The sequence below is a fragment of the Dendrobium catenatum genome, unplaced genomic scaffold (genome assembly GCF_001605985.2).
Source record: "Dendrobium catenatum unplaced genomic scaffold, ASM160598v2 fragScaff_scaffold_390, whole genome shotgun sequence".
Lineage (NCBI taxonomy): Eukaryota > Viridiplantae > Streptophyta > Magnoliopsida > Asparagales > Orchidaceae > Dendrobium > Dendrobium catenatum.
The window spans coordinates 2,604,913-2,632,655 of record NW_021318852.1 but is presented as its reverse complement, the minus strand read 5'-3'; the positions used below and the strand labels follow the sequence as shown (position 1 = coordinate 2,632,655).

General features: G+C 35.5%; 1 protein-coding gene across 3 annotated transcripts in view; it reads left to right on the top strand.

Annotated features, from left to right (window-relative positions):
* LOC110104970 (vacuolar protein sorting-associated protein 53 A) overlaps positions 1-27,743 on the top strand; it is a 74,130-nt gene that overhangs the window by 19,173 nt on the left and 27,214 nt on the right. For all 3 annotated transcript variants that reach the window (XM_020834288.2, XM_020834286.2, XM_020834287.2), the window contains 4 exons: positions 5,316-5,440; positions 8,110-8,270; positions 9,805-9,946; positions 20,232-20,295. In XM_020834288.2, coding sequence (XP_020689947.1) covers positions 5,316-5,440; positions 8,110-8,270; positions 9,805-9,946; positions 20,232-20,295 — 492 coding nt within the window. The remainder of the gene's footprint in view (positions 1-5,315; positions 5,441-8,109; positions 8,271-9,804; positions 9,947-20,231; positions 20,296-27,743) is intronic.

The following is a 27,743-nucleotide window of genomic DNA, read 5'->3' as shown; positions in this document are numbered from 1 at the left end:
TTTGAAAGAAAATATGAGGGTTTTGTAATAGCTTACGAGCTATTGTCTTCTACCTCCCTCCCTCTTATATTTTGTCTTGGACTTCTTATCTATTTCTTCTCTCCATGGCAACCCTTCAATTGTATCTTTCTTCTCAAAAATATATTTAAGTTGTAATGTGTGTTTATTTTAAGTTTGTAATGTCCATGGAAAGGAAGACGTATAGTTGTTTGCAATCTTAATTTTCCTATATTTTTGGTCGCATCAATTTTGGAATATAAACTAATTACCATAAATAGAAGGAAGAAAAAGGATACGAGCTCTCAAAATGGTAAATCTACGCATCACTTTAGCAAAATAAAATGACTTGAGTGAAAATTCTTGCAGGTTAGAAAGACTTTCATCCAACCAGAAATCTGTTGGTTCAAGTAGAAATTAATTCAAATTTTTTAACATACCTGAGATCTCCCTATTTATAATCATAATATTCCTCTTAATTGCATTCAAATATCTGAATTGAATCAACAACAGTATACAAATCAACCAGCAAGGACTGAATTCCATGACTAGCAAGAAGGAAATCCTGTTACTCTAGATCAAAGTCGCTGAAGGTTTGCATGCAATAAAGATCGTGTATAAGGGTTATGAATGATTTAGGATACACTGATGCAGGACAGATCATAGAAGCATGGATGACACCACATTAGGCTCACGATGGATGAGTCACAATCTAAACCAAAGGGAATTTATGAGCTGAATTGAATCAAAGTTACCTCCAAAACAGTGAATCAAACAGGATTAGGGGAGGGAGTCACACAACTGTAATCAGCAAGACCCTAGTTGTAGTTCCACATCAATACCTCTATTTTTTTACTCCTAGCAAACTTCTCTTGTATTATTGATGTGAAACATACAACAGAATTGCAAGATTTTATCAAGAAATTTATTTTAGCAATGAATTTATAAGATTAATGTTTCACTAAGTTAGGATTTTCAGTTTTCGTAGTTATTGACTCGCTTCTAGCATGCAGTTACACGATAGATTAACAGAACGATTCAAGACAAAAACAAGATGATAGCAAGACAAATATGCAATTAACACTAATTCGACATTTAACAAATAGAACTTTCACCTTCGAGTTTCCCTTTCGCTCACTCTCTAGAAGTAGGGTTAACGGAGGAGGGATGTCAACAATCCAAGTGATGCCACTGAAAGACAGAGGAGGCCGGTGATCTTGATCAACGGGAAGTTGGCTAGAGTTGGAGAGGCGGGTGGTCGTCTTGCGTTCTTCCACTATTTTGTAGGTTGTTGCTCGTCGATGACGTCCACCAAAGTAAAGAGAATACGCTCCACGTATTCCTCGACGGTGCCTTCGGATCCAAATCCGGGATTGAAGAAAGGTGATTGAATGATGTCGATCTCCTCTCGAGAATTATAAACAAATCCGTGATCAACTTCCAGATCTGCCATCCATGAGCTTGAAAGTATCCTCATGGTTCTTTGGTGGAGCCGCCGGTTAGGTGAGGTGGAGAAGGGCGGCAGAGAGAGAGGAGAGCTGGCGGTAAGGAGGAGAGGAGAGGATAGGGGTTTGGGGTGGAAGATAGGAAAGACGAAATCTGAAATTAAATTCAGATTTTGGAGTTAATTAGTGGGAGGGAATTATGAATTTGAATTTGAATTTCAAATCCAAACTTAGGTAATGTCAAAGTGGAGAGAGAAAAGAAATAAGAGGGGTTTCAAATAAGGGGGCCGGCGGCATGCTTAGAGGAGAGGGGAGATGGGGAGGAAAATTAATGTTTCTTAATGCATTAATCCACTTTAGGCAAAGGAATAAGAATTCCAATCTAATTTAATATTAAATTAGATTTGAATTGAAAAACTTTCCTAATTTAACTTGGCTAATTTTGGAAAGTATTTGAAATTCAAATTGGATGAAAGCTTTCCAAAATCATGTAGCCTAAATTAGGTTGGTCTTGATGGTGATTAAACCGATATTAAGTGGGGAAGAAGAGGGGTGGCCGGTGGCTTGAGACGGGTGGTGGCCGGCGGGTGGGGCCGCCAAAGGAGGTTGCGGTATGGAAAAAGGGGGCTTCGGTTTTGGGAGGGGATGGGGAAATGGGAAGAGGAGGCCGGTTGGTGGAGGAATGGAATTGGTGTGAAGGTAAAAGAGAAAGAAGAAATCAAAGAACCACAAACCTAGGAATTCTTCAAGGATGACGGGTATTGCTCTCATCGCCGGTGGCTTGAGAGGGGTGGTGGCCGGCGGGTGGGGCCGCCAAAGGAGGCCGGCAGTATTGAAAAAGGGGGCTTCGGTTTTGGGCGGGGATGGGGAAATAGGAAGAGGAGGCCGGTTGGTGGAGGAATGGAATTGGTGTGGAGGTAAAAGAGAAAGAAGAAATCAAAGAACCGCGAACCTAGGAATTCATCAAGGATGACGGGTATTGCTCTCATCCTCACCTAGGGTTTCTTCTCTCAAGAACTCACAAAGAGATCTAGCAAGAAAGTGGAATTATCATTCATAATCATCATTAGAAAATAATACAATGACTAGGCCTTCATATATAGGCCTCCAAAGCACACAATGTAAAAGACACAATGATGTAAAACGTATGCATGGAACAAAAACTGCTTGGGGTTTTAATATAAGATTATTAAAACTTTGCTAGTTATAGATTTAGTGCTTACCCAAATCAGGTTCTCGGAATCATCAATTATAGACTATGTAAAGCATGCGGTTATAACTAGAATAACATGGCACTCTCAAATGAACAACATAAAATAAATAAGACAATGTTATGGTTATGAAACAAGAATCCACGGTTAACAAATAGATCTCTTCACCTTGGGTCCCTCACTCACTCTCTTGTTGGTGGCACTTTTAATGGAGGAAGATTGAGAGCAACCGAGCGATGCCACTAGGAGACAAATGGCGCCCAAAGTGTAGTCCGTTGGAGAGGTAGCCAGTAGTCCACGGGATGACTAGTGAGCATCCAACGTCCGGGAAGAATATGCTCCTCGATGGAAGGTACTAGCACAAGCAAGATGCGATTTAAGTAATCCTCCACGGAAGAATCCACGTCAAGGTTTCCGTCGAAGAAAGGGGATTCAAGGACGTTGGTTCGTCCTTGATCATCAAATAAGAAACCATGATCAACTTACGGATCGGCCATGCATGATGGTGGTGGTGGTTGGGAGAATCTCTCTTGAGCTTAGTGAGGAGGGGGTGAGGAGATAATGGGAGAAGACTTGGGAGGGTGAAGGGGTCGGCTATGGGTGGAGTTATTTTGGTTGAAACAAGTGATTTGGGGACAAAGAGAAGAGAGGGAAAATCTGAAGTTTAATTTCAGATTTTTATTAATGGGAGGCTAATTTGAAATTCAAATTAACCACAATTAGTGGATTAATGGGGGGCGGCGGTTATGGGAGAAATTTAAGGGAAAATAAATGCCGTTTAGGTGGCAAATTGAGGAGAGAGAGGGGAAGAGAGCGGCCGGCCCTATGGGGGTTTAATTTTGTGTTTAAATTAAATGAGAGTGGGGCCCATGTGATTGAATATAACAATTAATTCAAATTCTGAATTAAATTTAGATTTGATGAAGTGTAAAGAGTTTCCTAATTGAATTCTATCATTGGAGGGATTTAAAATTCAAATTTCAATTTGAATTTCAAATCTGAAATTTCCTAAATGATAGGGGAACACATTAGGGAAATAATGAAAGCTGAATTGAATTAGAGAAGTCAAAATCCATGGGCTGATTTGGAGTGGTCGGGGGTGGGGATTCCCTGGATTGGTCGAAGGGTCTAGGTGGGGGTTGGGACGGGTGGAGGAAAGGGAAAGGGTGTCCGTCGGAAGGAAGGAGGGACGGGATCTATGGTTTAACGGCAAGGGAGTGGGCTGGTGGTTCGCCGATCAAGTAGTGGGGATGGTGGGGGAAAACCGGCGGCTAGGGGAGAAGGAAAGTAGAAGAAACATAGAGAAAAACCAAGAGCTCCACCAAGGGGCTGTTGGGTATTGCTTTGAGCCTCTCCTAGGCTAATCCTCACTCGAGAACTTACAAAAGAGATCCAAAATCAAAGTTGAAATTTCATACCAATATTCATCATCTAGTACAATGCATGAGGCCTCCTATAAATAGGCCAAAAGAAACAAAAACTAAAAGACAAATGCCCTCGGGGCTACAATATCAAATGACCACCCATAAGGGTAAAACAATAAAAACTGAAAAATAAAATAAACTACTACATAAAATGACTCAAAATATAAACTCTTGATCGTGGCCATCGGTCTCCAGCGTCTCTGATGGTACACGTGTCGAAATCGCTAACGATGTCCTCATCACACAAATACCCTATGGCTACAACATGACATACATCGCTCATAGGGGTACAAAAAGAAAACTTAAAAAAAAAAGCACTAAAACATCATAAATAGAGACTATGAATCGTAGCCGTCGATCTACGATTCTGCCAATGGTAAGTATGTCGAAATCTCTGGTGGATGTCCACATCAATAATTTTGTCAAAATGGATCCTGATGTAAAAAAATTAAACCAAATTTTTTCTTTGCAACAATGGTTGTATAAATGAGACCTGATAGCGTTGGTTTCAATTTTTTTTTTATTTTTGTAACTTTGATGCGCTTTTTATGCTTTTCTTAGTTATCAATATGCCTAGACTTTTGCACAATTTCTGCATCGTTGAAAATCCTCAAAATAGCTGCAATTCATTGGAATTGGTCATTTCAACATATGAATGATTATATTATTGGTTATTTGCTTCTATTATGTATATTTCTTTAACCATTTAAGTGTCGTAACCTTCTTGTGCTTTGCTTATATTTCATTTAATCTTCTTATTGCATATTATTTTCTTTCAATATAGAGCATATCTTAGTAAAATACAGGACATGCAGTAAAATGGACATTGATAATCACAAGCATTATATGAATTTTTTTAAGCAATTTGGAATAGAACATATGGATTATGAAATGAAATTTAAATCATTATATTTATTTAATTGAAATTCATTCTTAATATAGCATATTTAGATAGATAAAGAAGTATTTCTCATAAATATGATGTATAAACACACAAAATCTGAAGTTCATGATTCATGTATTTTGTTATAACTTATAGAATATAGGAAAAGTAGAAGTTTTTTTATGTGAATATTGAATTCATATTATACGGAGTTTATCATGGTACATGTAGAAACATTGCTTTTTTTGGAAGGAATGTGTAGAGATATTCAATCCACTTTCATGCGCTATTATGTTGTTCTTCAATTGTCTCTAACAGGACTCATCTCTAATTAAGGTTTTCACTTCCTCTCCAGGCAGTAAATCAACTGTGTAGTCACTTCGAAGCTTATAGAGATGTACCAAAAATAGCAGAGCTTCGAGAGAAGTTCAAGAACATCAAAAAGATACTTAAATCACATGTATTTTCAGATTTTTCGAGGTATGGTATGATATTTGTTACTGTATGTGTAGAAGAAGTTCAGTGAAAGATGCTTATTTATATGTTGTTATGTGAAGCTTTTTTTTGTGCAATTATTCATATATTTATTTCTTAGATAGTTAAAAGTTATTGTTAACTGGTATGTAAGTTAGAGTTCATATTGAGAACATCATTTATTATTGAGAATCATGAAGTTTCCAGCTAATTTAAGATTTTCTTTCTCCATAAAATTATTTATGCTATCTCCTTCATTCTAGCATAATTAGTAGAGATTGCAAATTGAGAAAAAAAAAAGAAACAAAAAAGAAAAAAAAAAGTGAACACATTATTTACCCAAAAAATGAAAAAAATGGAGTAACTCACTTGTTCCTCACGATCACTCATGGAATCATTGTTTCGCTTATTCTTGGCCCTCATCAGCTCATCAGCTAATGCGAGTAGCTCCCCTCCTCTCCTGCTTTCCCCACTTTCCCTGCTCTCCCTCGTGTCTATCTTTCTCATGTTAAAATCGTTTTCCACTCATTCAAAAATCTCGCACTCTTGTATGCTACTTGCTAGCTGGCTCATGCTCACCCTCTCTGTTTCTTTCCAATGCCTTCGGCTCTACTCATTTATGTTGCTTCCTCTGCATTTGAAGCCCCTCAACTTCCACTTTGGTTCCCATCTTATGTCTGGCTTGCTTCTATTCCTGTTTTATACTCTACTCGCCTTCCTAATTCCTTGCCTAACTATCTCTATCATCAACTCCTGATTTTGCTCTAGCCCAAAACATTAGCTGCGATTCTTCTCCATGTTCTGTTACTCGCAACTCACTCTCTCGATGCTCAATTATTGGAGATGAATTAATTTGCATGGCTGGTTTTAGAGTCCCTCTGATGAGAAAGAAAGAAAAATGGTTCATGAATATGTCTTCGGCCCATATAATGTTTCTACAGAAACATTGAGACGATTTGAGTAAATCACAAAACTATGAAATTTGCCTCACTTGATTTTAAATTTTAAATGAGTAAGAAATTTCGATTTGTATCATTAGCAACAAAAGCTTAGGAAATAGTTTCCAAATTTGCATCATTCTACCTAGCTTGATCATTAGCAACAAAAGCTTAGGAAATAGTTTCCAAATTTGCATCATTCTGCCTAGCTTGAAAATTTTAGCTCCGAGGAATTAAATATTTTGCATTTTCCATGCCAATCTAGGCAAAATTTATGAGCTCCTTGCAAGGTAAACATGAATCATCAAAACTAAATCTATCATCCCAAGGCTTAAGAGACCCGTGATATCCAACATCAATAGCGGATGCAATCATTATATATGAAATAGCTTCTAGAACTTGATGAGTAGATCCCACCTGGTATAATATTTGATGTGAATTCACAAATATGGGATAAAACGAGAGGAATTCACATCACTGGTATTAGGTTCATGAAAGAAAGTCGAATTAAACATGTTAAAGTTTGAAATACTATTAAAATTTATTTGAATTTTCAGTTTGTAAGTATTTATCCTATTGCATTGTATGATTTGTATGGTCCTATTTTTTGTGGTTAGTTTTTAAAGTTCCCCATAATAAGCCTTTTAGGATTTAGACGTATCATTATCTTTTCATTTGATTTGAATTTTACATGGATCTTACACATCAATAGTAGACTTATAATTTTCATAATCAGTAAGTTTTTTGTGCATCTTTTGAAGAAAATCAAACATTTATGTTTATCAAATAAATTATAAATTCCTGCAATCATATGAAACAAGTAATAAAAACTAGATGTGAATATGTGTTTTAAGGGGTTCTAATTTTGACTTATAAACTTGTCCTATATAAGTAGATAATAATGAAAATTGAGAACATGTAACCATGCAACTATGACATACTTGAATGGATGAACAACCTCTTTATAGAAAATTAACCTAAAAGACTAAAAGATTACTGGTGATGATTTACATACTTTTATATTTTACTAAATTCTAAAATCCAGGTTTCTTTTATGGCCTTAATTATTTAAAAATTCTTAAAATATAGATTTAATTTCATTTTCTTCATATATCTCTCTATATGAATTTGTACTTAATGGAAACTAGTCCCTAAAAGAAAATTGATTTTAGTTGGATTGATAAAGATAATTTTGTTAGAATGTATATCAAATGGTTAAAATCATTGTTTAATTTATTCAACAATTCAAACCACACCAATGGAATGATAGTATTAGAGTGTATGTTTTCATTCTCGTTGGCAGCACCATTATAGACATGATTACACAGATGAATTAAAATTAAAACTTAATTACAAAATAGAAACAATTAGAATAGAATATTTTAAAAAATTTCAGATTACTAATTTGCTTATCTCAATGTACAATATTTGTATTTTTGACGAGCGAAAACTTTGATATGTCCGTCTCTTGATTTGCTCTTTATAGTGATTGAAGGCTGATAAACGGTAAAGACGGCTAAAAATTTCTCAAGTAAATGATATGAGGCTTTTGATGATGAAGTAAGTGATATGAGGCTTTTGATGTCGATGATGATTTGAGAGAAATAAAGTCATTATCTTACTGCTAATTTTATTTCTTAGTTCTGATATATACCTCTTGTTTACTCAAGAACATTCTCTTTGAATTGTTTAAATTTTGTAGTTTGTATTTGTGAACTTAATTTTTTTTTTTCGAAGTTTGGGAACTGGAAAAGAGACGGAAGAAACAAATTTACTGCAGCAGCTTTCAGATGCTTGCTTGGTTGTTGATGCATTGGAGCCATCCGTTAGGGAAGAGTTGGTAAAAAATTTTTGCAACAAGGAACTAACATCTTACAGGCAGATTTTTGAAGGCGCAGGTGAAATAAAATGAATAATTTTGATGTTTATGTTTTTCATAGTAATAGAATTGATTTCTTTCTTTATTTCCCCTAATATTTATGATAGTATTCATGGTGAATATGGAATAGGAGGTAAAAGTTTTATCTGATTAGTCATATTTAATTTCACAATAACCTATGATCTTGAAATAGTAAATGCATATTTTAAGAAATGAGAATATCAATTAATTATTTTGAAAAGTATAGCCACAAAAACCACTAGTTGACTTTTTTTCTTATTTAGAATTGGCAAAAAAATTTTAAGGTGATTTTAGAAGAAATTTGACTCCAGAACTTATAGTAGTTGTTGTGGATGTAGATCTTAAGAGTTCAAAGAAAAATGTTAAAATAAATTCTTGTATTGAAATTGATTTTTATGTTATGATAATTAAAAGAAAGTATTAATACCGAAGAAATAAATTTTATTGATCTTAAAATGACATATAATCTTAAAATAGAGATACATATAAGGATACGAAGATATTAAGGTGTGTTTCAAAAGTATGTAAAGTTATATGAAAATTTTCTAGTATTTGAAGTAATTGTGTAATGATCAAATGGTTTATCATTATTGATTATGCTAATGTTCAAAATTGACTCTTAATAAGGAATAGTGGAGAAAAATTATTGATGTAGTTGATCTCACGTAGTGGGATAATGGCTTGTTGTAGTAGTTGTTGTTGTATCTTTTTGGATTGGTATGGGAGACTTACAAAGATATTCAAAATAAGATGTCTGGGAATATGCTTTTCATAGATGATAATTCTAAATAGTAAAATAATGGAGAAAAAATTTAGAAGATAGGTGTTCATAATTTGTAGGACAAAGCCTCAATACTAATGTACATTTAAGCGGTCAATATTATTAATAGATACAACGATATGTAGTTTTGATCAGTTTATGTCATGGATCTACAGGACAAGGGATCTAGACGATGATATAATTTTAAGAGTTAAAGACCGAGCAATTAAAGTGAAGAATTGTTCTAGAAAAGCAATAAGATAAGTGGATAGCATGAAGACTTTAAGGTAAATTCTAACCATCCATTGAATGATTTGAATCAGATTGGTGATTAAATGATCATATAGCCTTTGCCCCACGTAGTGGGATAAAGGCTTGATGTTGTTGTTAGCTTTAATAATTTTAAAAATGATGGTCGGTTTTGATCTTGATTTTGATGATTATAATACTTAAATCCAAATGGAGGGAGAATTTATGTTTTTGTACATAGGATTGAATAACATCTTGCTGAAGTTGAATAAAATTCCTTTACGCGGGCATTAATAAATAAAACCTGGGAAAATTTTCCAAATATTATTGAAAAGCCCACATGCATTAATCTTTAGGTGATTGGTTGACTATTAGGTATGAAAATGACCCCCCCCCCCCCCCCCTCTTTTTTTTTTAAATTGAAAATCTGGGGGAAAGCCTCTTATTAATCTTATCTTCTTGAAATACTGATTTTCAAATTTTACGTCTCTTTATATATATTGCTTTTAATTTCTTTTTGTAGAACTAGCGAAGCTTGATAAGACTGAAAGGAGATATGCTTGGATAAAGAGGAGATTACGAACAAATGAGGATATCTGGAATATTTTTCCATCCGCATGGCATGTTGACTATCTGTTATGCATCCAATTTTGCAAGCTGACAAGGTTTGCCATCTTTAAGATTGCATTTACTGCTTTATTTGAATTGTATTTCTATGTCATTATATTTATAATATGGGATGGACTTAGCTATTTATTATTTACTATTAACATTATTTTTGCATCGAAACTTGGCCATTTAATTTAGTTGTTTAAGACATCAAACCTTTTACTTGCTTTTGGCAATGTTATGCATTGCTTTTCATTATAATATTGTCTATTCGATTATAATTGAGGAATTGACACCGAGTGGCTCAATGAAAATAGTCAAATCTTGCATGGGTGAATGACTGAAAAGGCTGAGAGATGAAAAGGATTTTGGAGATGATATTCCAAAAGAGGTGTGGAAATGTTTAGGAGATGAAGGAATTTCTTGGCTTGCTAAACTTTTCAATATTATTTTGAAGACTAAAAAGATTTCAGATGAGTGGAGAATGAGTGCGTTGATTCCTTTTATTAAGAATAAAGGTGAGGTGTCATACTTTAAAACTTTGGGAGGGAGTTATGGAGCATAGGTTATGACGTGATATTAATGTTTCTCAAAATCAATGTGGATTCATGCCGGGTAGGTCTACTATGGAAGCTATTCATTTATTGAGAGGGTTGATGGAGAAGTTTGGAGAGAATAAGGATGATCTACATATGATATTTATTGAGAAAAAGCATATGATAAAGTTCCAAATTATCAGGAATATGTATGGAGAGTTCTAGTAAAGAAAGGGGTTAATAATGCTTATATTCAAATTATCAGGAATATGTATGCAATAGCTGTTACTTGTGTTCAAACACAAGGTGGTTTGACGGTTTGACCTAGTATTTTACTATTTTAGTTGAATTTCATTGAGGATCAACCTTAAGCTCTTATCTTTTTACTTAGTCATGGATGTTCTCACTAGACATTTGCAAGAGGACGTACCTTGGTATATGCTTTTTGCTGATGATATTCTTTTTGTTGATAAGACTAGAGAGGGAGTTAAAGGTAAACTCGAATTATGGAGGTCAACATTAGAGTCTAAAGGTTTTCGTTTGAGTAGATCTAAAACCCAATACATGGTGTATAATTTTAGTAGTAATAAATCTAGTGGGAGGTTTGTGACTTTGAGTGATCAAGTCATTAATAAATGTACTCATTTTAGATACCTTAGACCTATTGTTCAGAGTGATGGTGAAATATATGGGGATATTATTAGTAGAATTTAAGTTGGATGGTTGAATTGGAGGAATGCTCCGGGTTTGTTGTGTGATTGGAAAGTACCACTCAAACTTAAGGGAAAATTTTATAAGATGGTGGTGAGACTTGCAATGCTTTATGTTGCAAAATGTTGGCCATTAAAAGAGAAAAATAATATTAAGTTAAGTGTTGCTGAGATGAGGATGGTTAGGTGGAATGGTGGATGAGTGGATTTACTCTTAGAGACAGGATACGAAATGAGCATATATATGAAAATGTTAGAGTATCTCCAGTGACAGATAAGATTAGAGAGAGTCACCTTAGATGGTTTGGTCATGTAAACTGGCGGCCTTCCGATGACCCTATTAAGAGAGTAGATGTATTAGATTTGGCCTATGTTAAGAAAGGTAGAGGAAGACCTAAAAAGACTTGATTAGAAAATATTAGAAATGACATTTCTTTACCAGATTTAAATGAGAATTTGATTCTTAACATGACATAATGGAGAAAAAGGATTCACGTAGCCGACCCCATATAGTGGGATAAAGGCTTGTTGTTGTTGTTGTTGTTGTGTGCATCCTTATAGTTTATTTTTCCCATTAGGGACTTTTCTCTACATGTGCTTTTCTCTCTTGGAATAAACCTTCAATATTCAATCTTATAAAAGGCAATTCAAAATGTAGTAGGTTGACGTTATGTTGACATTGTTGGAAGAGAGTAAAATCGTTGTATGTATTGATTGAGATCAGGTGTTTTTGGATAGGCATATAGGATGAATAAAAAAAAAAGAAAGAATTAAAGAAGTAAATATATATAGAAATTGAATAAAACAAATCTCCTAACGTTAATACTTTTCAGATGTATTAATTTCCGATCTAACAATTTTCCTACAATAACACCACCCTCCTCTCAAGCAAATATTACAAAGATTGGAAAAGCGGAGGTTTCAAAGCTTTGGGAAATATATTGGCTAATTTGTTCTTCACTGAATACATGAGAAGTGATTTTGTTAACAAGATTGCATCTTTGATGAGTGATGGCTGAATTCAATGTATTGGTTCTTGCAATATGGATGGATGTTTGATTGTTACAACAAAGGATCATAGGTTGTGTGATAGAAAAATGAAATTCCTTTATAAGAGTTTATCCACGTCATTTTGTAAATAGAATGTGCTATATCCTATATTTATCTCCAACACTTGGTCTAGGTATAATCGTTTGTTACTTACTTTTCCACGATACAAGGTTACGATCCTTAATATATTCATCACAGGCTGCGTCGTAAAATGTTTCCGTCATCAAATGATTATGTTTCTGATAGACTAGATCTTCTTCCGAAGATTTCTTCATATATCTTAAAATTTGTAGAGCGATCTCCTAGTATATTCTTTGGATTTTTCATTTGGTGATTTACTACCCCAATGTAAAGGATATGTTTAGTAGTGTGATCGATAAGTTTGCCAAAAAGATGTTGATAGCCTGAAGGATCTTTATATCTTTTATAGATCTCAGTGATTGTATGATTTTCATAGGAGAATCTATAGGCTTGCATTCAAGATGGTCAATTTCTTCAAGAAATTATGTAATGTTTTTTTTTTTTTGGCAATAGAAATACCTTCCTTGCAATATATAAAGTAGATATCATGAAAGTATTTTAAACTCTTTAGTTCTTTTGTGAAAAATATCTTTGTGAGATATTGTTTTACTTTAGTGATGTCAATATTTTTTTCCCAAATGAGAACGATGTCATCAATATATTCAGCTAGAGTTGTTTTGTTGGAGGAAAATTTTCAAGTGAAGATAGATTGACTAGCGGTGTTACTATGCAGTCCAATGGTAGCAAAAATCTTGTAAAGTTTGTTAAACTAGACACATAGATTTTGCTTTAATCCATATATTGCTTTTTTAAACTTGCATATTTTGTTCTCCTTGAGTAACTTTGGAAGTTAATCCTTATAATTGCTTCTATAAAAGATCCCCATAGAGGAAAATATTATTAACATTTATTTATATCAAGGCTATCTTTGATTAATGGCAACATAAAGAAGAAGACGAATGAAGTCGAGTAAGTAGTGAAAATGTCTGAAGTAGTCAATACTACAGATCTGAGTATTGCTTTTTGTCACTCTGTGTGTCTTATAGTGATCAATAGAGACAATATGATAGAACTTAATAGTGAAGATTCATTGGCAGGGAATAGGTTTAAAGTCCAACGGGATTTGGAATCAAATCTTAGTTATGATGAGCAAAAAGATAACTCATTTTATTATCTGCAGGTGCGGAGCCAGGAATTTTTTTATGTGGGGGCATAAATCTAAAAAAATCCTCAAACTTTTTCATCCGGGTTTGGGGCCGACATGTGCGGTTTTGATTTTTTTTAGATCATTAGATTTATTATAAAAATATAAAATACATGATAAAGCAAAAAAAAACTTACAATTGAGAACATCAAATTTTGAGCTTCTTCATATCTATCTATAATTTCTCTCGCGAGTCTTCATTTTTTTGAAATCATTATCCAATCAAGTCATTGTCAATACTATTAAATATATAATTTTCAATATAAGTAAACAATTGCTCAATCTGAAGAGTAATTTCTTGATTTAAACCGCGACCTTTTGAAGCTCTACCACTTTCTAGTTGCTCAATTTGTTTCAACAAACTTTATTTAAATTGTGTATTGTTGTCCTCACATAAAATTTTTTGCTCATCTCCTTCAAATTTTCTTTTCAAATACCTTTCCATATCTAATTTTAATAAAAACAAGATTTAAATTTTTATGCTTGTAACAAAAGAAGATTCTATGCTAGTCAAATGATAACTAACTAACAAATTTATCTGACTTTTACAGAGTAGTACAAAAATCCAAATTCTTTACTTCTGAAAATATTCCTGAATGCAAAAATTATGAGATTACACATTACTCTTACTTTAATAGTGACATTCCATGTTTTCCTCTAAAGAGGTAAAAATGAATCACATTCACATGACCACAATAAAGCAATCTTAAAATACATAAATTAGTAAAACACAACAACCAAATCAAAAAATTCATAAGCCTTTCAAGCTTTAAAAAAAAAATCACTGGTAAGAAATACCGTAAGATTTAGAGTTTTTATGTAGTTATTTAACAGTAAAACTAAAAAGAAGTGAAAACAGTACCTTGATGGCTTTCTTTCTCAGATGTACCAAAGAAAAGACAAGAACTTCGTCGGCGAATACAGTCATCGACTCACCGTCCTTCGTCCCGTCGCCAGCCGCCGACCTGCCGTGAACAAGAAAGCAGAGTCGATTCCACAGGCAGAGCAAGGATATTGTTTCCAGGTTGCCGGTCAATTTCCTTGTACCTTCGCTAACGACTAACCTGCTTCGGAGAATCGGAGTTCAGCCTCCAATTTTTTTCACGTGAAAGGAGGCGAAGTGAAGTCTAATCTAGAGGCGTGAAGCTTCTTCAGTCCATAAGCGTGAAAGGAGGCGAAATTATATTTTCAAATTTGCAATTCCCTAGTCACGAAGCAACTGGCGGGAACAATAAAAATATGTATTTAATGGTAATTAATTATCTATAAACAAAATTTAATTAAGCTTAAATTGAAAAGTCAGTGGGGGCCCATGCCCCCACTGCCCCCATGGTAAATCCGCCATTGTGTATCTGTAACTAGCTCTAATTAGTGTTCAACAAGGCCTACTAGTATGCCTTGGGAATAGAAATAGTAAACAACGCCAAGGCACGCCAATGAAATGAAGATGCTATTAAAGGTCACAAAGTGTTGTAGTGGATGGGTATCATATTGGCGTTTGCATTTGCAGAGAGAAATGAAAAGATGAAGATCTTAGGGCTTTTTCGTTGTTGGAAGCTCAACCAAAGTATATAAAATGGAAGGGGGGTATTTGTTAACCCTATATATGTATCATAATCGATGCGAGCGAATGCGAATGGAATGGATGACCAACAGATATGACATCGTGCGAAACAAACATCGCGACATCTTGATTGTGGTTGTGATTGTTTGAAATTTATTCACAAAATGGATCACATTGATGCATTTAGGACAATAAATTTATTAAAGGAGAGTCGATCATACATAGAGGTGCCAAAATTGGGTTGCGGGTTGGGTTCGGGTTGAACACGGAACTGACCCAATGCTATTTGACCTGACCCATTTTTACAAAAGGGTTATAAAATGCAACCCAGACCCTAACCATTCGGTTTCTGAGTTGACCCGACTTTACACGAAACGAGTTATGGCCGAAGAAGCACATGAATGGGAGGAAGGCGACTCTTTTTGTGACTCTCGTCGAAGCCGCAGTACTAAATAGGAAGGGACGTCGTCATCTCATCGAAGCCGGAGAAGAGGAGAATGTCGTCTTATATATATATATTTGTGTGTGTGTGACTTTTTAGAGTTAAATTATGTTGTTAGGACTTAGGAGTGAGAAGTGTTTGGACAATTGTTGATAGCCAAGTTGACTATGGTAGAGAAGAGAATATATTAAAATAAATGCATACTAAGAAGGGATATGATGAAAAGTGATTAGATTAAAGACATGGTGGAAGCAACACCTATAGAAATATGGTTATGAAAATAGACTTAGGTTGTTAGGTGTTAGAATCCAACCGTTCATGGTGCAAAGGATCCGACGATCATAGAGAGCAATCCGTGGGATGCTCTCGTGGATCACGCCATAATGAAGGAACGAATTTAGGAAAGATTTTATTAGAAATTTTATTTATTAAATCTGTAATATATTATTTCCTCATTAAGATATGTTGTATAAATCTATAAATAGGGAAGATTGTAATGAATAAAGCTAGGCTTTTTTTTTTCCGCTCTCGTACCTCTAAAATTAACATGGTATCAGAGCAAGTCGTTGAAGAATGATCGTAGAGGAGGGAGGAGAAAAAGAAGAAGAAGAAGAAGAAGAAGAAGAAGAAGAAGAAGAAGAAAGGCTCGATCCGGGCTCCAGACGCGAGAAGCGATGCTCGACGCTCGGACACCCTAGCCCTGCCTCTTGCTCGAACTCAAGAGAACAGCAGGAAGGCTGTTCAACCGACCTTCACCAGACCCAAAGTCTGTTGACGCCGCCTCCGTGCATGGCTCCTCCGACCTAGCCCGATCGAGCTTCTCCCAATCCAGAAGCCCAGCATCCGAACAAAGAAGACACGAAGAAGACACAAAGCCCAACAGCCGAACGAAGGCGTACCGACCCGAAGCACACAGATTCGTGCAGTGCAAGCCGATCTCCTGCTTACGACTTAAAGGGCTAAATCGTGCGACTCTGCGTGTGCCCTAGCCACCCGATCCTAGTCTTGTTTTAAGACTTGGCTCAGCCGGTTATTTAAACCAAGAAGAAAAAAAATTATATATTGGCCTTTATTGTCGACAATTAAAAATCAGAAGGATTTTTTTTCAGGAAGCCTTCGTTGCTATCCAAGATCGTATAGATAGTCTTTATTACTATCATCATGTTAGAAGTCAATTCCTCCCAGAACATTGACCAAATTGAGGAGTCGATGGTGCACCAAGGACGAGGTGACCTTCAAAGCATGCAACCTTCCTATCGTCTAAATGGGAAAAACTACCTAAAGTGGTCTCAATTTGGGAAGACCTACTTGAAGGGGAAAGGGAAAATACATCACCTCCTTGGAGGATGACCAAAAGAAGGAGATCCTAAATTTAGGGTATGGGATGAAGCAGACTCCATGATTATGTCATGGTTGTGGAATTCCATGACTCCAGAAATTAGTGATACATTTATGTTCCTTTCGACTGCAAAGGACATATGGGATGCTGCCAGACAGACCTTCTCCAAAGCTCGTGATGCGGCTCAAATCTTTGAAATTAAAGTCAAAGTTGGAAGCATAAAGCAGGGGAGTAAGACCGTGACGGAGTATGCCACCATTCTACAAAATCTTTGACAGGAACTTGATCACTATAGGTGTATAGAAACCAGATGTCCGGAAGATGCTGCGATCCTAAAGAACTTTACTGAAAAAGATAAGAGTTTATGATTTTCTCGCAAGATTAAATGCAGAATTTGACCAAATTAGAGTCCAGATCCTCTGCAAAGAGGAGACACCATCACTCAATGAAACTATTTCTCTCATCCGCGCAGAAGAAAGCCGACGAGGAGTGATGTTAGAACCAAAGGTCGTTGAAAGTTCAGCAATGGTGATGACCAAAGAATCATCATGGAATGAGAAAGGTAAAGATTCTTCAAAATTTAAAGACAAAAACTCACTTTGGTGCTGTTATTGCAAGAAATCAAGATACACCAAGGAAAATTGCTGGAAGATACATGGAAAACCCCCCCCAGTAATGAGTGGAATTAAAGAATTGAAACAAGTCAGCCCAACCCAGAAGCGCAGTCCGGTCTTGAAGAATTCAATAAAGAAGATATTGATAAACTGAGACGACTCCTGGTATCTCTTAAAAAACCAAATGCATCCTCTTCACTTGCACTCACAGCACTAGAAATTGGGGAAGATGATTGGTCGTGCTAAGGAGAGAGTTGGATTGTACCACCTGGAAGAACTGTACAAAGTTTCCACTATCAGCATTTATTGCTGATATAACCAAATCAGCCTTTATTGCTGATACAAGCAAATCAGCCTTTATTGCTGACATAATCAAATCAGCCTTTATTGCTGATCAAATCATCCTTTATTGCTGGTCAAATCAGCCTTTATTGCTACTATAACACAATACAGCCTTTATTGCTGGAAACCTGAGGAATACAAAATTCCCATCACCGGCCTTCATTGTCGAAATTTTGAGGATAGGTTCTCATCACCGCCTTCATTGCCGTCTTTCTCTTGTGGTTGTTATCCTATCTATAACCAATGCAGCCTTCATTGCTGCCCTGCTTGATATAGCCTTCATCGCTATCATTTGCTGTTGTCATAATATCTGAAGCTAAAAGAGGGCTATATGGTGCACCAATGAACTTGATAACTCTACTTTGTGTGATTAATTACCAAGCTGGAAATGACATATTTGTATTACCAGCTTGAGGGGGAGTATTAGAATCCAACCGTTCATGGTGCAAAAGATCCGACGATCACAGAGAGCAATCCATAGGATGCTCTCGTGGATCACGCCATAATGAAGGAACGAATTTAGGAAAGATTTTATTAGAAATTTTATGTATTAAATCTGTAATCTATTATTTCCTCATTAAGATATCTTGTATAGATCTATGAATAGGGAAGATTGTAATGAATAAAGCAAGTTTTTTTTTTTCCTCTCGTGCCTCTCAAATTAACATTAGGTTATGTGCAGTGGAGGGAAAGTGCATCAATAAAATAATTAGATCAAATAAGTTTATTTGGATTAATAAGGAAAATGTTTAGACCAAAGGTAATATGGCTTGACAAAGAAGTGTGTAAAAAGGAGTTAAGGCCTCATGTAACACTTAATGAGAAAGATGATTAGTCAAGGTTCATGAATCGGACTTAAAGTAGTTGGGATAAGGTTTGTAGTGAAGATGGTGATTGAAGGTGGAGGTTGTGCCATTGATGCAATAAAAAATTTGGGAGAGGGACCCAAATTTTTTATCACAAAAGAGATTACCTTTCTAAGAATAAAAGAAACTTACAAAACTTATAATAATTAGACAAATTAAACAAAACAAAACACATTCATAAGCCTTTCAAGCTTTAAAAAAAAAAATCACTGGTAAGAAATACCGTAAGATTTAGAGTTTTTATGCAGTTATTTAACAGTAAAACTAAAAAGAAGTGAAAAACAGTACCTTGATGGCTTGCTTTCTCAGATGTACCAAAGAAAAGACAAGAACTTTGTCGGCGAATACAGTCATCGACTCACCGTCCTTCGTCCCGTCGCCAGCTGCCGACCTGCCGTGAACAAGAAAGCAGAGTCGATTCCACAGGCAGAGCAAGGATATTGTTTCCAGGTCTCCGGTCAATTTCCTTGTACCTTTGCTAACGACTAACCCGCTTCAGAGAATCGGAGTTCGGCCTCCAATTTTTTTCACGTGAAACGAGGTGAAGTGAAGTCTAATCTAGAGGCGTGAAGCTTCTTCAGTCCATAAGTGTGAAAGGAGGCGAAATGATATTTTCAAATTTGCAATTCCCTAGTCATGAAGCAACTGGCGGGAACAATAAAAATATGCATTTAATGGTAATTAATTAGCTATAAACAAAATTTAATTAAGCTTAAATTGAAACTGGCGGCCTTCTGATGACTGGATTTACTCTTAGAGATAGGATATGAAATGAGCATATATGTGAAAATGTTAGAGCAGCTCCAGTGACAGATAAGATTAGAGAGAGTCACCTTAAATGTTTAGACCAACGGTAATATGGCTTGACAAAGAAGTGTGTAAAAAGGAGTTAAGGCCTCATGTAACACTTAATGAGAAAGATGATTAGTCAAGGTTCATGAATCGAACTTAAAGTAGTTGGGATAAGGTTTGTAGTGAAGATGGTGATTGAAGGTGCAGGTTGTGCCATTAGTACCTATTCTTTAAGAAAGAAAATAATAAATCAGTTTCAACTAAGAAAATATTATTTCATATGATTTATCTTTGAAAGGGAAATTGGTGTTCATCTTATTTACTTTGTTCAACTAATTTTTCTATATAATCTTTTGGATGTGTGAAAACATATCAATTTTTGAGTTTTCTACCACTGCATTCAATTCAGCAAAACAAAATGATCAAACCTTGTTTGAACCTACCATCTATTTGAATATCTTCTGTAATTATATTTCCACGGGTCTTCTGTGTTAAAGTTGATTTCTAATTGCTCTTTCGTAGAAGAATCCTGTGTGGTTCAATTGTTGCTTTTATGTTTATTACCTTTTGGTTATTTTGCATTCAACGTGATCATTGATATTTAATAATTTGCCGCCATCATCTTAATACTATTTCCTCTTTTTTTTCTCATAACAGTTCTATTATTTTATTTGTACTTGAGAAATTTAATTTTTCCTGCAATGCATCAAGTTATACCTTTCATACATCATCCTTGTGTTATTTCAAGCACTAACCAGCCTTCTACTATGAATTTTGTACGAGTAGATGCAGTTCCGTAGTTTAATTTCATCTCATACCTATATTTTAACTAGTCAAATTTTGCATTTCAAAATTTGTTAGGATGCAACTTGTGGATATTCTGAATAGCCTCAAAGAAAAGCCAGATGTTGGAACACTACTATTGGTATTTATTCTACTTCATTTTTTATACTCATTGGATATTGTAAATTTCAGAGTTTCTCTTCTTTAGCAATTATAATCTTAAGTAGTCATGTACATAACTTCTGTTTCTGATTGATGCTGCATCTTAATATATGAGGTGCATGCTAATCAACTTGATGAAAACATGTTACCTTTGTAAGAGTTTTTTCCCTCTAAGTTCTTGCCATGTTACCCAGGGTTTGTCCTCTTTTTAATCATTCAACATTATTCTATCTACCTATCATGCTGGTGCATTGGTTGCCCTCTTTTTAAATGCCCAAGGCACCTACATATTTGCTCCGAGAAAAGGATCAAAATGGTCTCTTGTCTCTTCATGAAAGATCAAAATAGTCCTCAACTATATCAAATGTTCATTTTGGTCCTCAACTCTTTAAAAAAGAACCAATATAGTTGCACCATGGGACTAATTTGATTCCTCTTTAAAGACTCGAGGGATCAAAATGATCATTTAAAATAGTTGGGGACCATTTTGATCCTTCATAAAAAATTAAGAGACCATTTTAGTCCATTTTTCTATTTGCTCCATTAGTTCATCTTCGGTAGATGCTACCTTAGTTATTTACCTAATATAATTGTATTCAACTCCATCCATCCTAATTTAATCACATGTTCACCTTATTTTTTTGCTTCACTCAACATAGTTGTTAGCATTTCTTTTGTTATCTAACACAAAACTATATGGCATAATCAATCTGTTTGCGTTTAATAAAATAAATCTTTAGGTCTCCTAGTATTCTCTTATCACTCTGTAATTTTGAGTTGCTCTTTTATTTGTTTTATCCAACTTTAGCTTATGCAGTTATGCCCTCATTTGTATTTCTATTTTTTAATACTATAAATTAAAGGTACTTAAATCTATCACACCTATGTATTATCGAATTTTCTAACAATATTGTGTAAGAATTATCAATTTCACATACACCGAATTTCCTATCATTTACTTGATATTAGTTCTACTAATCATAAACCCCAAGTCTTCTAAAAATTTTCATTTTTTTAAACTTTTAACTTACATAAAAATGTTGTCGCTATAACATTTGGTGATATCATACCAGAAGTTACCTCACCGTGAATATCTTTTGTGGATTTCTATTTTCAATATTAAAAGTGATCAACTTCAAACTAATCTTTGGTGTAATATTGATACGCCCAACCTAGTTGGCTGACCCTACTCGGGCCGAACCAGCCATATGGCTGGGCGGAACCAAGGGCAGCAGGAGGGGGAAGTTTGGTTCTTCTTGTGGGATCCAAGGGAGCTATTATTCATTATGTAAGGAGGAATTAAAGAGGAATAGGAAGGTTTTAATTTTGGAAAAGATGACTGATTTGAATTAAGAAATGTTTTATTCAGGGAAAGAGTGCTGATTTGGATTCCGATTTGGGAGGGAAGTAGGAAGGATTATATTAGGGTTAATTGTTGTTTTACTTTCATTTTGAGATTGTGTTTGCTGTAGTTCTTTTTTGAAGTTGTTTCTAATGCCGGCTAGGTTTTGTGGGAGAGCCGATCTAGCTCTTACATTATAAATCAATTGCATCTTTCGTTATTGTTGGAGGAGTAATAAAAAATCATCCCCCATACCTGTGTTATTGCAATTTCTTCTTATCTAATTTGTTATTTTTGCTGCCAAGTCGCTTCAAATACTATGATTGGAAAGACTATGGCAACTATTGGAACCCATAGGTGATATAGAAGGAAGTATAGGACCATGGGCTTATGGTTGAAAGGAATGGTTGCTAAAGAGGAAATCCATGACATGATTTTGGTGTGAAAGGCATATTTGGATGTTTTGGATTTATAGCTAGGCATATTTGTATGTTTTGGATTTATAGCTAGGCATATTTGTATAAAGTGTAAAGGTTCTCCTATGCATACAACTGATGGGGACATCAGATCATGGAAGGTTTATCAGAGGCATGGCCGCCGATATACGACCACGATTGAGTCATTGTACTTTTGATTTATTTTATGTATTTTCTTATGTCGTTGTATTTGTTTTATTTAATTTCCCGTTTTACCCTTTTATTAAGGGATATTGTATGTAAGCCCTGAGGGCATTTTCGTCTTTTCTACTTTGAGTCCTATGTACGTCTCTTTCGAAGGGAATGAATGATCAAATAAAATTTTCGTTTCTCTTGTTTGACTTCTCATGAGAGCTTGAGAGTTTGGAGTGAAATCCCTAGGAGAGGGAGAATTGCGTAACACCCACCTTCCTAGAGGAGTCGGGTTCGTGGTTTCTTCCCTATCTCTTTCTTTTCCCCCTCCCACCACCACCACCGGCCATCATCGCATCCAAGCCCCTTCTCCCTCCCCAAGCCATTTCTCCTTACTCGACCGAGCTCCACAAACACCCCAACTAGCCGCCGGCCCCATACCCGAATCCAATCCACCCGCCGGCCCTAGCCCCCCCTTTCCTCTTTGATTTCCATTGCCTAATTTGGATTAGAATAATTGGGACAGATTTTGAATTCAAATTCAATCAATTTGTAATTTAAAATCTTTTTTAAATTATTAAATCTATTTTAGGAAAGTTTCAAATTAACCCTATTTGAATTTCAAATTTAAATTGGATTTAATTTAATTCTGTCCTAATCCCTAAACCCCAAATAGGAAACCCCCAATCCCTTTCCCCAATCTCCTCCCAACCTCTTGTAGTCTCCTGTCCCTCCCACAGCCCCTCAATGTGAAGCCGCGGGCCGAACCCCTGGAAACAAACAGCCCCCCGACACACCCCCCCCCCCCCCCCCCCCCCCAAAAAAAAAATAAAAAAATAAAATAAATAAAAAAATCCACTGGATTTATCGTTCCTAAACATCCCAGTCCCACTGCGTTAACATATTTCAAAAACACCCAAGCCCCTTTTGGGCCACTCATGAATACTTTCCAAAATCTCATCTTTGATTTTGGAAATAAATCCCAAGTCTACCCCTCTCTCACCATGCCGCCGGCCCCCTTAACCTAGCAGCCCCTCTCTCTCTCTCTCCACTCCCTCTCTCCCTCATTAATTCCCCTCCCCGGATTTTAGGAATTAAATTTTCCCTCTTAATTTTCTATTCTCTAATTTAAAAAATCTGAAACTTATTTCAGATTTTGGAAGGGAAATCTTTCCATCAATCTACTCTGAACTCCACTAGTAGCTATCTTTCTTTGGCCCGACCCCCCCGCCTCATCCCTACTTCAAGTTGAAGAGAAACTTCTTTCTCTTCAACGACGATCAAGAATACTAGCCATCTTTGGAAGACATCGTCATCTAGCATTCATGAATGGCCGATCCCGACATTGATTACGGACTTGCGTACGACGAATTTGGTTTCGTGCATATTCTCCATTCAACCTTCTTCGACGTCAACCCGAGGATCGACTATACGGTTGAGGATTACATAGATCGCATCTTGGACACCTTGGTTGAAGCAATTGAAGAATAACTTGAAATCGTCGAGTGGAGAATTGCCGCCGATCCTTGACGAATGTTTTCTACTTTTCCCTTTTCTCATATTTCTTTAGTCTAACTTTCTCTTGTGATTTGATTGTAGTCACGAAGGATTTGTCAGCCCGATTCTGCTAAGCTTAGTAAACGTAGGAATTTGAGTTCACTTCTTTGTTTCTAACTCTTATTGTTAGACTAGGGATTTTTGTTGAGACTACTATCTTGGCATGATGTTATTTTCTACTTTATTTTGAAGCTTCAAATCTTTTGATATGTAACTTAGCCTAAACGGGCGTGACCCCTCTTACGTTTTGATTCGTTGTTTTAATTGCTAATAGCTTTCTTTGTTATTTCTCTAATCAATAAGTTGTGCAAACCCTTAATAAAATCATTGTCATCATCATAGTTCTACATCAACAACTATAAAGGATTCATGTAGCCAACCCCACGTAGTGGGACAAAGCCTTGATGTTGTTGTTGTATTGGTTTAGGATGGTATACTTATTTTATCTCTGGATTAGTCTATATATTACTTTTTTTCAAATCTTTTGAATCAATAGGAAATAATTTATTCCGGTTCTCCATATGTGCATCAGAACCTTGAACTTTTGTCTGATATCCTATTCTATCTTGGCTTTCATCGCACAACACAATTTTGGTTTTCATTGGTGTGACCCTTCGTAACTTGGCTGTCATCACCCAATGTAGAGCCTTAACAGTTTTGTCACTTGTCATTACTATTTTAGATCTCCATGATATTGATGATCTTTGTTCTCATCAGTCTTTTGTCATCAGGATATCGCTCTCCATTCTCAGATACATTTATATCTTGAGTAGTCTCAATGTTACATCTATCTGTGCTCCACCATTTCTTTATTTTGTCATCGATGTCAATTACACCAATATCGATCTTGTAATTTCATCTCTACTTCCCCCTTCTTGGTTGTCAACTCCACTCAATGATATCTTCTTGATATTGACGTCTGGTTGCTAATCACCTCGTGTTGACTTCCTGTGGTGATATGATCCTATCACAATCTTCTCTAGCTGCAGACCACCAGACCCTAAGTGTCGCGCCAATCGTATCTATTTCAAAACTGCAACAACCTTCCTCTGCTCTAGTAGTATTTCTCCAGAGCCGCATCAACTTCGTCTCTCGTATAATTCTAGATTTTTTCCACTACACTTTTTCAATTCGTTTCCTTATTCTAAGATTTGTAACCCCATTCAATCCCCATGGAAACATCAGGAATCATGGCGTCAAATAACATAAAATCAATCTGACGAGGTAAAGTCACATCAAGTGACTGGAGATCTATAGAATGTTTGATCTTTATATAGGTTAAATGATAAAATTTGCCTCAAGTGGTAACAATTTATCAAAACATACTTGAAGGAAAAATAGAGGCTTAATCACCTTCTAGGTAAATGACAAAAGAGAGGCGATCCAATATTTAAAGACCGGAATGTAATAGTTTTCTAAAGTAAGTCAGGGCCATAGATTAGTGATTCATCTATGTTCCTAGTACTATGGAGATTTGAGACTCTATCCTTCACCTCTACTCAAAAGCCCATGATGCAACCCATATATATATATGAAACACGTTCAGTTGAAGAGATGATCCCTCTAATTGGGGCAGAAGAAAGTTGGAGCAAAATGCTTGAGCCACCGACTCTAAATGGTTCAGCCTTGGTAACTAAAATTGAACCTTCTATGCAAAAAAATGAAAGTCAGATTCGTTCAAATTCTCATGAAGTGACAACAAAAAAGACCACTAATGGTGCATCTATTATAAAAACTAAGACATACTAAGAAAAATTGGCATTGATCGAGTGTGAAAGAACAAATGACTTGATTAGTTGATTCCAATTAGGTGAGAAAGAACAAAGGAGTAGACGCTTACAAGATTAGATAACTACAAGGACCTTTTGAAACTACTTGCTAATGATTGAAAATATAGAAAGAAACAAGAATTACAAGACTTTGTAAGACTACACAACCACAAGACTTACTTCCTAATGGATTCTTGTGCAAGTTTGAAGATTCTAGTCCCGGAAATGAGTATTTTACATCGCAGATTTCGGCCATTTCATCCACTTGCCGGGGGCAATTTTCATGTTCAAAAGGTTGTAGAGTAAGACTTCTGTCACTTTTGTGGTTGTATGGAGACTTGTCTAAGAGGGATTTAGATCTTGAGAAATGCAGGAATGACCGATCTTCCTCCTGTGGCAAAGAGGAAGATAAAAAAGAATTATGCTCTCTTGATACCTACCTCAGTTCGCTACTTCAACAACATAATGTGAAGAATGACTTCCTACGTGGATAATTTGAAGAACAAATTGAGCTTTCAATCATGATTTGAAGGGAAGGGAGCATCTAATAAGTTGTGTAGATTGTAGAATGTCATATATGGCCTTAAACAATTACCTAGAGCTTGTTTTGGGAGGTTTGCTAAAGTAATGAAGGGAATAGAGTACCAACAAAATCAAGGATATCATACTCGTTTCACAAACATTTAGACACAAGGGGAGTGATAACACTCCTAGTGTATGATGATGACATTATTATTATTAGAAATGATGAGGAAGAAAAGAAAATTTTGATATAGTGTTTAATCGAGGAATTTAAGATAGAGGGCTAGGAAGATTGAGGTATTTTTTGGAATTGAAGCCTCATACTCAAAGAAATGTAACTTTTTGTTTTAGTAAAAATATGTAACATAACTCTTTCAGGAAATTGAAAATCTAGGCTGCAAATTGGTTGCAACTCCTACTGAACCAAATTAGAAACCAAGGGAACGAAAAACCAATAATTGATATGGAGATGCATTAGAAATTGGTAGGAAAACTCATCTACCATTCTTGTACCTAACAAGATATTGCATTGTTAGTTTTCATGATCAATTAGTTTATGCATGATTCAAGATAGCCACACCTACAAGTTACTAATGTGCTAAACTACCTAGAAATTCGGGGTGAAGGAGTTCTATTAAAAAAGAATCATGAACTCACACTAGAAGTCTACCTGGATGCATGGTTATGCAAATTCACTAGTAGATAGAAGATCAATGTTAGGCTGTTGCACACTTTTTGGTAGAAATATGTTAACATGGAGAAGCAAAAAACATAACGTAGTGGCTAGATCTAGAGCTGAGTCTGAATTCATGACAAAGGCCCAAGGAATTTCGTGAATTGTTATGGTCAAAGATCATTCTTGATGAACCAAGAATCAAGTTTGAAGGTCTTTGAAGCTATATTGTGACAAACAAAAAAGCAATAAACATTGCTCTTAACTCTGTACAGCAGAAGCAAGCAAAGCATATTAGTAATGACAAACACTTCATCAAGGAAAATTTGGAATAAGGCATAATATGCTTGTCGTATGTTCCCTTTCGAAGTCCATTGATAGATGTTTTTGCTAAGAGATTAGTGAAATCATTTTTAAGCTAGGAGTGGAAGACATATTATTTGGCTTAAGGGTGAGTTTTGAAATCCATGGGTGCTATAGAAGGATAGCCAAGGCAAGTGATTGAAGAAGGAAATAAACAGTTGATAAAGAAGGAAATCCAGGATAGGATTTGTATGTAAAAGGCATATTTGAGGCTCTAGATTTAAATTTGCATTTATAAATTTAAAATAGGAAGGTTGTTATATGTATGCAGCTATAAATATGTTTCCTTGCTTTGGTGTGGACTAGTGTTCTTGTTTTCTTCGTGGATTAGTCTATAAATTATCTAGTCAAATGCTTTGAATCAGTAAGATATAATTTCTTTGGGGTCTCTTTAGTCATTTCAAAACTATTTTCAATGCCAGTCAACGCACAATCATACTTATCTCTTGGTGCCATTTGTTTAGTGTGGCACACTAGTTCGAAATGGCCCGCAGTATTTGCGCCATATCGGAGCAATAGCTCATAGCACAAAGTGCACATAGCATGCACTACTTTTTTAGGGTTTTAAATTTAAAAATATTAGTTATATTTATA